A 12852-nucleotide genomic window follows, 5' to 3' on the forward strand; every position below is an offset into this window, starting at 1 on the left:
CCCAACACAGTCCCTCAGCTACGGCAGTGTTAAAAGGGACAAAATGGTGATGAGAATTGGGAGCATTACTTTCCATACAGCTTTCTAGAGGAAAAATGAAGCTGAATTGGGACTTAAAAGGAAGTCAATAAGGCATGATATGAAGATCAGAGTCTGACTCAGGACCCTGGACTATGGCAGCATCAGTAAGCAGGGCTGTGGAGCACACAACTGTGGAGGAGACATAAGAGATGTGGTAGAGGCTGGGCTTTGGAGATTCATAAATGCTGAAACACAGGGGATCCTCAAAAACACTCACCAACAGAATTCCCTAGCACTATGTACATTTTCTCTGGTGCTTCAACCATAGTACAAAGGGCAGTACCTGTAGTGCAATTCCTTCTCCCTACTCCAGTATCCACAATCATGGACTGAGGGATATCAGAGGGTACACAGACAGCTATTCTCTTTAGCATCTATTTACAGACTTATTATTATCCCTGAAGATGCCTAATCCTTTTTCAACCTAGTGACACTATCTGCTCCCACAGACTGCTGTGGCAACAAATCCAGAAGCTCACAACCCACTGTGTAAAGAGCTATTTCCTTTAATCTTTTTTAAACAGATCCCTTACGAGTTCTGAATACTGGTTACAGCCATAGACACTGTCAAAGCACTCAATAGCCAACATAGACCAAGTACTTAGAAACAAAAATTAGGTTTCATTCACTCTTTTTATTTTCCCCTTCAGGAGAAGCAGCCTGATTTATTTATAGATGTTTTAGTTCTTTGCTCACCCAGGACTTGATGTGCTACATATTTATGTTTGTGCATGAAGAAATGACACAAGGAAAATTAGGTCAAAGAAATAAGTTCTGCATTGCACTGTGAAAAGAAGCCTCTGTGATCTTCTAGCAAAGGACTGCTTTCATGAAGGGATGTGGTTGCACAGGTCTGGATGGGCTTTTCAGTCTTCTTGGTTACAAAGGACATTGCCACGCACCAAACAACATATAGAATAGATGTGAGTGAAGATTATGAGCCTTTCAAAATCCCCAGTCCCAACTGAACTCCATAAGTTTTAGTAGATTTGAGACAGGTCTGCACAGTGAAACAGAACAGCCCTAAACTGAACCCAGAGAACAGAGAGATGATAAAGAGCATTTTTCAAAACACCCTATCTGAACAAAGAAAGGAAGTGACGGGAAACAGAAAACACTTTTTATTGATGGAGTTTTTGATTAATACTTTAAAATGTCTGTAGTAAATGCTTATTTTTGCAAAACTCCTTGCTCTTAACAACATCACCTTGAAGTGCTGCAGTAATTCTATAGCAACAATCCGCAGTGCTTTGGAGGCAGCAAATAATCTCCAGTAGTGAGGTAGCTGTCCTTTTGTATTCTAAGAACAGTAAGAGCTTATTAAAGTATTTCTTGCATAGCAAAAATCAAAAAAAAGAAATAATAAAAAAAAAAGACTGCAGGTTTCAATTGTCATGCAGCAGCAGGAAGGTCATTAATACCCATTAAGGACCACATGGTGCAGACCCAGAGCCCCACAGGGCTGTGAACAATTGACATCGACTCAAGCTTGAGAGGTGTCCAAACTCCCATCCCACCCTGCCTGCTCTGCAGCTAGACATTTACCAGCTGGCTGCGAAGGTGGAAAGATTAAGGTTTTTTTACTTATTGAGAAGCAGCAAAAGCTGCCATGTGCCCAGGACTATGGCAAACCCCTCAAAAGCTATTCCATGAGAGCTTTCTGGTTGTGAATGCTCTAGGAATGATGGGTGCAGCCTACTGAGGAAACGGCAGATGCCAACCACGCCCATCACATTTGGCTGTTCCCAAGCTCTGGTGGCCACCACCTGTACCGGGAGGTGGGAGACCCTGGGGCAAAGCATCAGTGCTGACAGTCCCCATTAACCACTTTCAGACTCATTTTCTGCCAAATCATAGTGATGGAGAGGCAGCAAAACAATCAACCACACGTATAGTTCTGTGACTCAGCAAAAGACCTTAAGAAAAACATACTAGGAACTTGCTTTAGTTAGAATAATACCTTGTAATGTTCCCAGGATCTGGTGCCAGCATTTGGGAAACTAACTCAGCAGGTTAGATCTCATACTGAAATCAGCAGTATCTTTTAAGAGAGTGCCAATTGTGTGGGGAGGATTAAAGGGTGAATGTAGAGCAGCTTGGTGAACAGCCTGGGGACTTATGCAGGACCTCTGCCTTGTACAGCCAAGCAAATCCAGGTCAATGTTACTCAAAATCAGTTTAATTTATAGCAATAATCTGAGAAATGAGTCTTAGAAAAGAACTTTCAGTGATGGACTTCTGTATTTTTAACTTCCACGAGATCTACAGTAGATTCCAATTTCAGGCTCTTCAATCAAAAGGAAATTATTTCTGCTGAAACACTCTGATGTCAGATCAGAGGAAACATATCAGTTTCAAGAATCCGAGTACAAAGGGATTCCCATGGGGTAAAAGAACTATGGGCAGTGGTAAAGATAAAAGAGTCCTCTGAGGGGCAAAAGAGTCCACTGTGAGCTGCTCTGCATAGAATAAAGTTAGAGGCTTCTTCCTTGGAACTGTTTTTTGGATAACACTGTATGCAGACTTCACAAGAGGATCATGTTTGTTGAGAGATGCACATGTGTGCGCTGGTTTTGGAGGCAGATGAGAACACCAACTGCTTTTCTGTTACTCTTGGCATTAAAACTCCTTAAGAAATGTACTCTGCATCTCCACAGTTCTCTGTAGGATAGGGCCACAATCCCCAGGAGGTGCCACAATGTAAACACCTATGTCCACTATGACACTTCATATAACTCTTTATAATGATCAGCCACCGCAAGTTAGCACATATCCATTCCCATCTCTCAGGGCATTACATTCAATAAAAGGGCATATTCATTTACTATTACGGAAATGAGGCAGTATAAAACAACCCTGGGAGTGATGGCAGAACCCTTCTCCCTGCATTAGCTTCTCCAAAAAGGAAAACAGTACACATTTTATAAAGCAACTCAATGTTTTCTGATGGAATGCACTAGGTGAGCAAAACTGCAGACATGTGACTTAAAAGAAACCCAAAATAATTAAAATTTGGAGTGAAAAATTCATTTGCTATGATATTTTGTACAAGACTGTAATGCTTCCAAAATTTTGACCAGTTATGAAGTACTAACTGCAGGAAAGGAAAACACAGTGTTTCTGTACATTATAGAAGTACCCTGTGTTCTACTATAGTTCAAGATATGTCACAGTTTTCATTTTAGAGGTCCATATCTCACAGTCTGAAGCTACTCTGGGAGAAATCCGGTTCACAGGGTGTCAGCCTGGGTGCCATTTTTTAACTTACAAAATCCTTAAATCGATTCAGCCATTTTTGATTTAAAGATTGGCGAAGGCATAAAATTGTCAAGAGTTTCAGACACTTTATTTATCAGCTCCAAAGTAAAACAAGACACAGCAAGAGACATCACCTTGTACAATGGATGAAGCCTGTTCGGGTCACTGACTTAACCCACAAAACCAAATCAATTCATGGTTAAAGTTACAACGTCTTTCCCAGCTCACAGCTTTACAAGCAAATACAATGATAATACTTTAAAGGTTTTACTATGCTGAAACTCTACTTCTGCTCACCATGATATTCATACAAAACCTCCCTAAAATCAGCAGAAAGGCTTTAAGCAAAACCACTCCATATTAGTGCATATATTCATGGCTTTATGACTTGCAATAACTCTTCCTAAGAGGCCTTCAGCCATTCCACAGGTCATCTGCTGTCTGCACAGTAGCATTAATCACCAAAACCCACACCAAACTCAGAAGTTAGCCCAGCTTTTCTAATCAGCCACTGGAAAGGCCCAAGCTGTGGACTTGTGCCCCCCCCCACCAAGGGGCACTCATGATGTCACTTACGCACTTCTCCTGACAAAACCCCAGGAAAAATCCAGTGTGCAAAGAATAAGCTGAAACTGGATTGCAACAGACAGAGACTACAAACATGAAACCACATGAACAGCAGCAGGGATTCATAGTCATGCTTGGCTGAAAATTGCCAGAAAAAATATCAGCAATATATAGTCTAACTGCATCTGAGAGTACAAGATGATTGGAAGGATTTACTGGAATTCTTTGGGGATCTACATATTACCCGTGAGTGTCAATGCCACAAGACAGTTGCTGCTGGTCCCTCTGAATAAGTCTCAGCAGAACCTTTATATTACATTACACCCTCCTCTCTTTAAATTATACTGTATGTAATGGAAAAATAATGTTAGAAATCTTCTTTAAATAGCATTCGTACATTTTTTTAGCCCTCTGGAAATCCAGTTTCCTCCACTCCTCTGAGTCTAGATTGAAAGATGGAAAAAAAACAGCCTAATGTTCAAGAAATCCCTTCAGAAGTACAAAATGCAGCTTCAGTGGAAACACAGACACAGGATTTTTTTAAAGCTTGATACTTCGGTATCTACCAGCACTAAAATCTTAAAGACCTGGTTCTCTCCTCATGCTCACTGACATAATTGAGAATTAGCTCCACAGTGGCCTCTGTGAATTTACACCCCAGCACAAAAAGCAGAAGCCAAGGCCAGATGTACAAAATTTCACGTCATCTGCAATTCCCAGCTGTGTTTTTCATACAAATTGTTCATGAAGTATCAGACTTCAGAAATGGCACTTAGCCAAAATGGAATACTTGAAACATTTTCTACACCTGCCCTTATCTAGGAAGCTTCATGCCACATAAAGGAATAAAGAAAAACATGTCAGTGGCAGGCTGTTTGTGTGTGTGAATATAAAATAGAAATTTGTCTGCAAGGACTTGGACATTCAGAGTAAAGAGTGTATTCCCAGTAGATACGGAAGAGAAGACAGAGTATATAAGGAATGTCCAATGGAAAGCTATCACCTGGCCACACAGTCAGACCCCAGATAAATGCACAACAGTACCAGGTATTTGTTGGTCATGCTTTATATTGAACCCACCAACAGCAGAAGTACAGTGCAGAAGGAACAGACCTGTGTTCGAGATCAATCTAGTTCTCCTTCAGGAGAGGTCATGCTGCACAAGGACTTAGTAAACTGCATCACACTTTTTCGCAATCTATTAGCTGTTTTCAGCTACTGTGCACCTTGTTGCAAGCTTTCAGAAAGGCCAGTGGTCAAAACACTTGTGAATGGTTGGAGATATAGTGCCTGTACCTGCTTGGACAGATTATTTACTCTCTAATTCGACTGATTAATTGCAAAGTAGAACACATAGATTAGTGTTTTAATAGTTAATTGTGATCCTAACACTTGGCAATTTCACCTGTTTTAAAATCATAGTATGCAAAACCACACCTTAAGTGGCTTTTAATTTAATGCTAAAGCATGAAACACAACGCTGCTATTAAAAGCTGTACACAGGCCAGTGAATAAAAGACCCAGAAGGAAAAAACATCCTGCCTATATGTTCATGTTCAATGTTCATAGAAAACACTGGGGTGGCTTGGGTATACCTACTGCCCTCCTATCTAATGTGGTCCTGAGAAACAGTTATGGTTGTCTATGATAAAATAAAAGTGTTGCAACAGTAGACTGCATCCCAGCACAGATTAACTGCTTACAACAAACTACATGAAAGGCAAAAGTGAACACTGTGGTGTGACTTGCAGCTGTTTTGTGAAAGCTTGCCTGTCTTTGAAAGGTAGGCAGGGAAACTTGTGAAGTCCAGAAGGCAGGTTCAAGGCAGCTTAGATCAACGTCATTTTTGCCCTCATCTCTGCTCCCACTACCATATTCTCATCTCCTCCCCTTGTAATGGTGCTCTTCTGATCACACACAGCCTGTGCAGAGTTGAACTGTCTGAAACTCATTTGCTCTTGGCTGGATCAAGTTTTGTAGCAGCTCTGGGTATGATCACACCAGAACTGGTGTGTGCAGACGGCAGGAGTAAGAAAGTCATTACAAGAGTGATGAAGATGAGGAGAGAGAATGGGAGCAGAACACCAGAGCTCTGGTTTAGACTGGCTAAGGATGCTGTGAAATGCCACTTTAAGAGAGAGAGAGTTTGAGTGCTGGCAGAAAGGGGCTGTGAACAGAGGATTATATGCAGCTGTCATGCTGGGAACAAGATTTGCTATATCCTTAAGGAGCCACCAATTTACCTGCATATCTGAAAAGATTTTTGTTAATCACGGGAGCAAGATTACTCTTTTGCTTGCCTAATTGAATCCACTTGGAACAGCATTTCTTGTTATGCCAAAGCCAACGAGGTACAGTGCATAGAAACTTGCAGGGTAGCTGGTGAAAAGAACTGCCCAGGCTCCACAAAGATTTTGCTGTGCTGCTTCCCCAAATGGAGCAAAGACTCCTGGATCCAGGATCTATCAGAACCACTAAGCCCCTGACTTTTCTAGCAACACATGAGATGATGGTGAGGTTTGTGAACAAGATCGCCGTTCCTCCCTCCACACCAAAAATCATTCAACCCCTATTTGTACCTGGGACGCTTCAAGCATGCAGATGAACTTAATGGGAATTACTATTGCAGTTTTAAAGCATTCATTTCACTTCAGTGGTGCTCTGAAACTCACAGAATTAACAAATTCCTAGCAACAACAATTTATCCATCACAAAAATGCTTCTCAGAATGTGCCAAGCCACCATATTACAGGATTTCAGTGTTTGATTCTGTTATATGCATTGTGTATGTAAATGGTACAGAATGTACCAACTTGTTCACAACAATCGCATTACCAAGTAAAGTGATTGTATCAACATGTCGAGGTGGTGACGATGATTTAAGAAGTCCAACATTTGGTCTTAAAAACAGATTATATTATTTATAAAGATCTGTGGGTGGGAATGAAGAAGCAAAGCTCATCTGTCAGGAGAACAAATGAGGAATGTGTAACTCCTCCAAGGCATAATGACAGCAGAAAGAGGGATACTGTTTAAAGCTGATGAAGAAGAGAATTCACCCTGTTCATATATAGAAGCCTGGACAGAAAACCTCAGTATATTTCATTACAAGATAGAAAAATACACTCAGTCTCATGAACAATGGTATCTTTACTGTTCAATGCAATTCTTCCTATACCTCTGCATGTCTGAGATAATAATTCCAGGTTTGCATCTGGTTTGAAAATACACCCAACAGAACCTAAATAGGTTTCAAATCCTTTTTGAAGTAAATGGATGGACTGAAGTTCTACTGTAGGTGTTGCTTATGATGCATCTGATGTTATTGTGAACTTAAAAGCTACTTTACAAAAATCCATATGCATTATTTAAAGGATAAGCATTCTCTCACACACACACATATATATAAATACCAAATATTTTTCTTTTGTTCTTTTGAACAGAGGTTACAGCATTCATATGTCCCTTTTGTCACACAGACATTTCTCAGCTAAGCCTCTCAAGCTACCCCACACTCAAACCTTTCCAGAACCCCCTGGACAGCTACCACCAGGCCATTTACTGAAGAGCTTTGATCCAAAGTTAAACAAAACTTGGAATCAAACAGCAATTCACTAATTAGACCCTTTTTAACTCCACTGAAACTTAATTAAGAGCTTTTTGTCAGGGACATACCTGGCCTTCAACTATCCACTTGGAGATGGTGGTTTTGCCATCATAGCCTGGCCGGAACTGAAGCGTGGCAGAGCGAGGGCTGATGTTGGAAATCACCAGGTTGGATGGAGGACCTGGAAGCTCTGAAGAAGCAGAAATGTAAATGAGTGTGGAAAAGCTCTTTGTCTAGGGCCCTGTAACACAGGCTGATGTTCAGTGTTTCAGCATATAAAATACCCTGGTAACAATTGCAACAGGACAAATAGTTGTGGGGTTTTTCTTTTTGGTAGACTATTACTATATTTGGTAGACCATTACAGCATTACTCTTTCTGCTGCTCTGGGCACACACCACATCTTTACAGATCAAATGAGAAAAGTAAGAGCCCATCTACAGGATTACTACTACTATTTTAGAGAAGCTGCACAAGTGACAAAGCGTGGCGGCTCAGGGAGGAAGGTACTTCCCAATTCCAGATCTGCCAGTCACTCACCAGGTCACCTAATTCCACTGTACTTCTGTTTCTCTAGAATCAAAGAACAATAATTTTTACTTACCTCTTAGAGTACAGACAACTATGACGTATTAACAGCAGAATAAGACTCTAATTTTAGTGTAGTGAATGGGGAAGACTTTGTGATACTTACATTAGCCTATAACAAGATGGGGTTTAGAGAGCATTTCTGATGCCTGAATAAAGTAGATTTTGTTGCTGTTTCACTTCTATTCCGGATAAAGAGGGTGACCTTCTACAAGGAAGAATCTGTGGCCTCAATCAGATTTTTCCTTCCCATCAGTCAAGCTCACAGCAGTATGTACATTTTTAATATTATCTGAATTATCAGCAAAAGCAAGCCCAGCAAAGAGATTAAATACAGATTGCTTAGAATAAATTCCCAATAGTACCTGCTTTGGTAAGTAATGGAAATTACTTACCAATTATCAGTAATTATTCATAATACTGCACTATGTGCAAATGCAACAGGTAAAAAATAAACAGCTTTTTGGCATATACTTCAAGTCTGCACAAACCCACAGTATTTCTTGATTCTTAGTTCAAGTTTGTGGGAACTACAATCAATAAACTAACCCTGACCAAGCAGGATAATGCTGTTATCTGGCTAACAACAGGGAGCATGGCATTGATCCAGTCTACAGCTTGTCACAATTACCTGTGATTAGGGAAAAGAAAGGCAAACATACTTCAAGACATACAGAAAAGTTCAAAAATACCAGAAAAGGTAAAAAGTGGATTACCCTCAGTGATGTACAGTAACTGCTCCACTTTTGGAAATTCTACTTCTATAACCTATACATTAACTGAAACTGCTTGTTTGCGTGAATTGGCTTTTCAGTTTCCTTTCTAGACTGGTTGAGGGAGAGGGTAGAATGTTAAAACCAAAATGCAAACAAGGCTGAATTTAGAGGTGCCCAAATGGTAACTCAGACAGTGCAGCACAGGACAACCTCCTCCCAAATCCTTCTTGGGCCACAACTCCCTAATCTTGTAAATAAGATTTTAGTTTCTTTATACAAGTGAGCTCTCATAGGCGACATAAGCTATACAGCATAGAAATGAAAAAACCTTTCCCATATACAAACTCTATTTCTCCCTCAAAGCAACACTTTTTCAAATGATTCAGGTACATTCTTGTGTTACTTTGTAAATGTCAAGAGATTTTGTATGGCATCCACTTTATTACTTTGTCCATTCCTTCTGCCACCCCTGTAACTTTTTTTGTATTTGTATTAAACAGCCTAAACTTTCTGGTAATCTCAAATTGCAAGTTTGTCCATGTTCACTTTTTCACCTGTTCTAAAAATGAAATTGGTGCAAAGAATTCCAATGCTTTATAAATAAAACCATTTTTATTATTACTGAATCAAAATAATTTGTGATCTTTGGAACACAGAAACTTGAAGATTCATAGAATGGTTTGGGTTGGAAAGGACCTTTAAGATCATCTGGTTCCAACCCCCCTGCCATGGGCAGGGACACCTCACACCAGACCATGCTGACCAAGGCTCTGCCCAATCTGGGCTTGAACAGTGACAAGAATGGAGCATTCACAACCTCCTTGGGCAGCCTGTTCCAGTGTCCCACCACTCTCCCAGGAAAGAATTTCTTCCTGATGTCCAATTAAAATTCCTTGTCCTATCAGTACAGTCTCTGATGAATAGTCCCTTTCTGGCATTCTTTTAGATCCCCTTCAGATACTGGAAGGCTGCTATGATACCTCCACGCAGCTTCTCTCCTCCGGACTAGCCCTAGCCCCTCCGAACAGCCCTATTTTAACTTGTTTCATGCAGTTTCACCAACCTGGAGGCACACCAGAAGAGATGGTGGAAGACGTAACCCATCCACTCCCTTTTGCAGTCACAGCTGCCACCTCAATGGTGTAGGTAGTGAGTGATGACAGCCCTGTGATCTTGTACTCCAGCGTGGTGTTAGGCAGCATGCGGGCAAAACGAGACTCATTCCTGCCATACACCTCCCAGGAGATCTGGTACCCTGAAAAGCAATCACACAGAAGTCAGGGGGCTCTGAGCAGTGGTGGGCTCTAGTTTTTCTTCTAAAGCACAGTTGCACAATAACCTAGACACTGGTAAATTCCTTCATCTGCAAGACTTGCTTGCGATCCATGCTGGTATGACTTTTTTCTTACTCTGCTCCACTGTGGTCACCTTTTATAAGCAGAAAAAAAGGTTGAAGTAAACATTGGCTACAATACCCAAGTATTTTTTCTAATCTTCTTATTTCCAATACACAATTCATGTACGTACCCCATCTGGTATCATCTACCCACCAGATTACAGAGGGAGGAGGACATGGAGTCTCAACAGACTGTCTCTTTTTATGATGATAAAGTGCTTATTATGAACTGGCTAGAAAATCTGGGGATAATCTCTCTGAAGGGTGGTCTCGCATTCTGTGAACTCTGTGAAACAAATAGGAAGTAACACTGGAAAATACAACATCTTCTCACCAGCTGGAATACCTAATTAAAAATCTGTGTGTGCTTAGTAGGGCTATCCCCCTTCCAGGCTGAAGTAACCTTTGCTGCTGTGTATCTAGAAATACTTACAAATCTGACAATAACAATCAGGCAGGAATAATGTGGAAATCTTCTAGGAACTGAAAAACCTCTACTTCCCACTGCTTGTTCCTTGCACAAATCTTTCAGCATGGTGAATCATTATCCTTTCTTTCAAAACCACAGTGTAGCCCATGTATTGTGCAAAACTGACTCACCTTGACCTCCGTATTATTCTTCTCTCATAACCAGGCTTTCCTTTTTGTCACTTTTATAACCATTTGCCTTGCAAGAACTTTTGAAACTTTCTACTGGCTGATTTGCTCAATTTTACCTCCAGATCTGCTTGTCCTCCTCCTGCCCAGCCCCACTTTATTCTCGTTTGAACCCATTTGAACCTCCCTGTGCCAGTCTCCAGAAAGATTGTCTGAAAAGTTTGCCTGATTGCAGCTTTCTTTGTGATTTGACTCGGGGGGGAAAAGCCACAACACAGCTCTTGAATGCCTGTGAAATGGAAGTGAGTGTAAAGGACTAACAGAAGGGAACCCCACTGAGTGAACCATGCATGAGGCAAGCTAGCTAGAGAAACTCCCTACTGGGTTCCTGTTCCCATCATTTAAGGTGAGGAATTCAGCCCAGTTGGGGGGCTTGAGGGTTTTTTTTGTATCTTTAAAAATATCATGACAAGCTGATTAACATATACAAATTGTCATAGCAAAATACCTTATGGCATTAATCAACACGGAAACATCAACTCAAAAAGCATGGTGAGACAAATATTTCTGTGAGTTTAAGAGGTGTGAGCTGTTATCCTTCCTCTAAGCTAGCTGCCATCACTGACAAGGATTCATGATAATCTAATTTTGCATGAACAAATAGTCACTAATTGCATTTCAGGTAGAGGGCAGAGATACAGAGAGCTGATACTTCACTGCAACTACTTGCCTGACTTTGCACTAGCTAGGGGAAAGGGAAAACCTCCTGAATGCTCACCTGGAACCAGTTTTAAGCAAGTGTCTGAATGGGATTTGATTAATTCAGCAATTTATCAGTATCTCGGCGATACTGTGGCATTCTGATGCTCTCTGAAAAGGCTTGAGCATTGATTACCAGGGATCAGAGTTTATATATTACAGGCAAAATTATAGTCTATATGAAGTTTCTGACAATGTTTAAGGACTCTACTGCTTTTCTTAACAGAGAGCAAACAGAAAGGTGGAGGGTGGCTGTTCACTCTGATGCTCAGTGAAAAGGCATGAAGGAGTTGTGAACAGAATGATGATCACCCTCCTACACCCTTTCTTTTAGAACCTGCGGGCAATGTGGAAGAATGAGGAGTCTGAGGAAGGTGCAGTTGTGCATCTCCCCACTTCCCAACAGAGGACACAAACCCAGCAGCTGTGCCCCCAGCCAGCAGAACATCCATGTGCAGTCATGGATGGAGCAGAGGCTGGGCAAGGGCCGTGATGTAGCTCATCTGTCTGCCTGGGAGCTGCGGGTGACCTGGCTACGCCTGCTGTGAACCCTACACATAGGCTGGCAGAGGGAATCGAGGAGTGTCACCTCAGAATAAAACAAAACAGGTTGCTCAAAGCAATAAATAACCAGAAGCAAATAAGCAGGGAATTTTTAATGCTCTCTCTATCCATTTGTGGCTTATGAACAACAGAAAGCTTCATCCACCATGCATTAGGCAATATGAAGTGATTGAGACATCTTCTCTCATGTCTAGTAATATTCGGATATACATCAAATGATGGCAGTTATTCTTTGAACATTTTGTTTTCTCCCTTGTGACCACAGGGATGAGACCCAGCTTTCCTGCCCATTAGGTATATAGTTTCTATGTATTTATTTTCTGAGAAAATATTCACCAAGAAAAATATCCTGACTTCATACGCAAATTGAAGACAAGGCAAAGAGGCATCATTTACTGTTGGATATTTCAGTCCCAAATGTACAGTCAAATTCTAGTCATATAAAAAAATGCAAATAGAAAACAGATACACACAGAGCAGACACAAAGCCAAATGTAATCATGCATAGCAAAACCACAAGAAAAAATGTTGAAGGAAAAGAACAACATCCACCATACTCCCAAGTAGCACTTAAGCCACAATGACTGATAGATGGGCAGGACTTCAGGACATGTGGTTGGTAAAAATGTGCTTGCTGCTTTACAGATGTGAGCACTGCCAGAAATGTGCACAGGGGAGCCCACGGCCTGCACTGAGAGTGTTTCTTCTGGCTTCAGTGT

The 12852-nt window shown here is 41.0% G+C and overlaps 1 protein-coding gene across 1 annotated transcript in view; it reads right to left on the minus strand.

The window, feature by feature from the left end:
* The window catches only part of SDK1 (sidekick cell adhesion molecule 1), a 422287-nt gene that overhangs the window by 88965 nt on the left and 320470 nt on the right, over nt 1–12852 (minus strand). The window contains exons 22-23 of the mRNA XM_062613568.1: nt 9881–10072; nt 7582–7703 (exon numbers count right to left, since the gene is read on the minus strand). Of these exons, the coding sequence (XP_062469552.1) occupies nt 7582–7703; nt 9881–10072 (314 nt within the window). The remainder of the gene's footprint in view (nt 1–7581; nt 7704–9880; nt 10073–12852) is intronic.

This window comes from Pezoporus occidentalis, unplaced genomic scaffold (assembly GCF_034315485.1).
Source record: "Pezoporus occidentalis ecotype Australia unplaced genomic scaffold, CSIRO_AGI_Poc_V1 ctg169, whole genome shotgun sequence".
Taxonomy (NCBI): domain Eukaryota; kingdom Metazoa; phylum Chordata; class Aves; order Psittaciformes; family Psittacidae; genus Pezoporus; species Pezoporus occidentalis.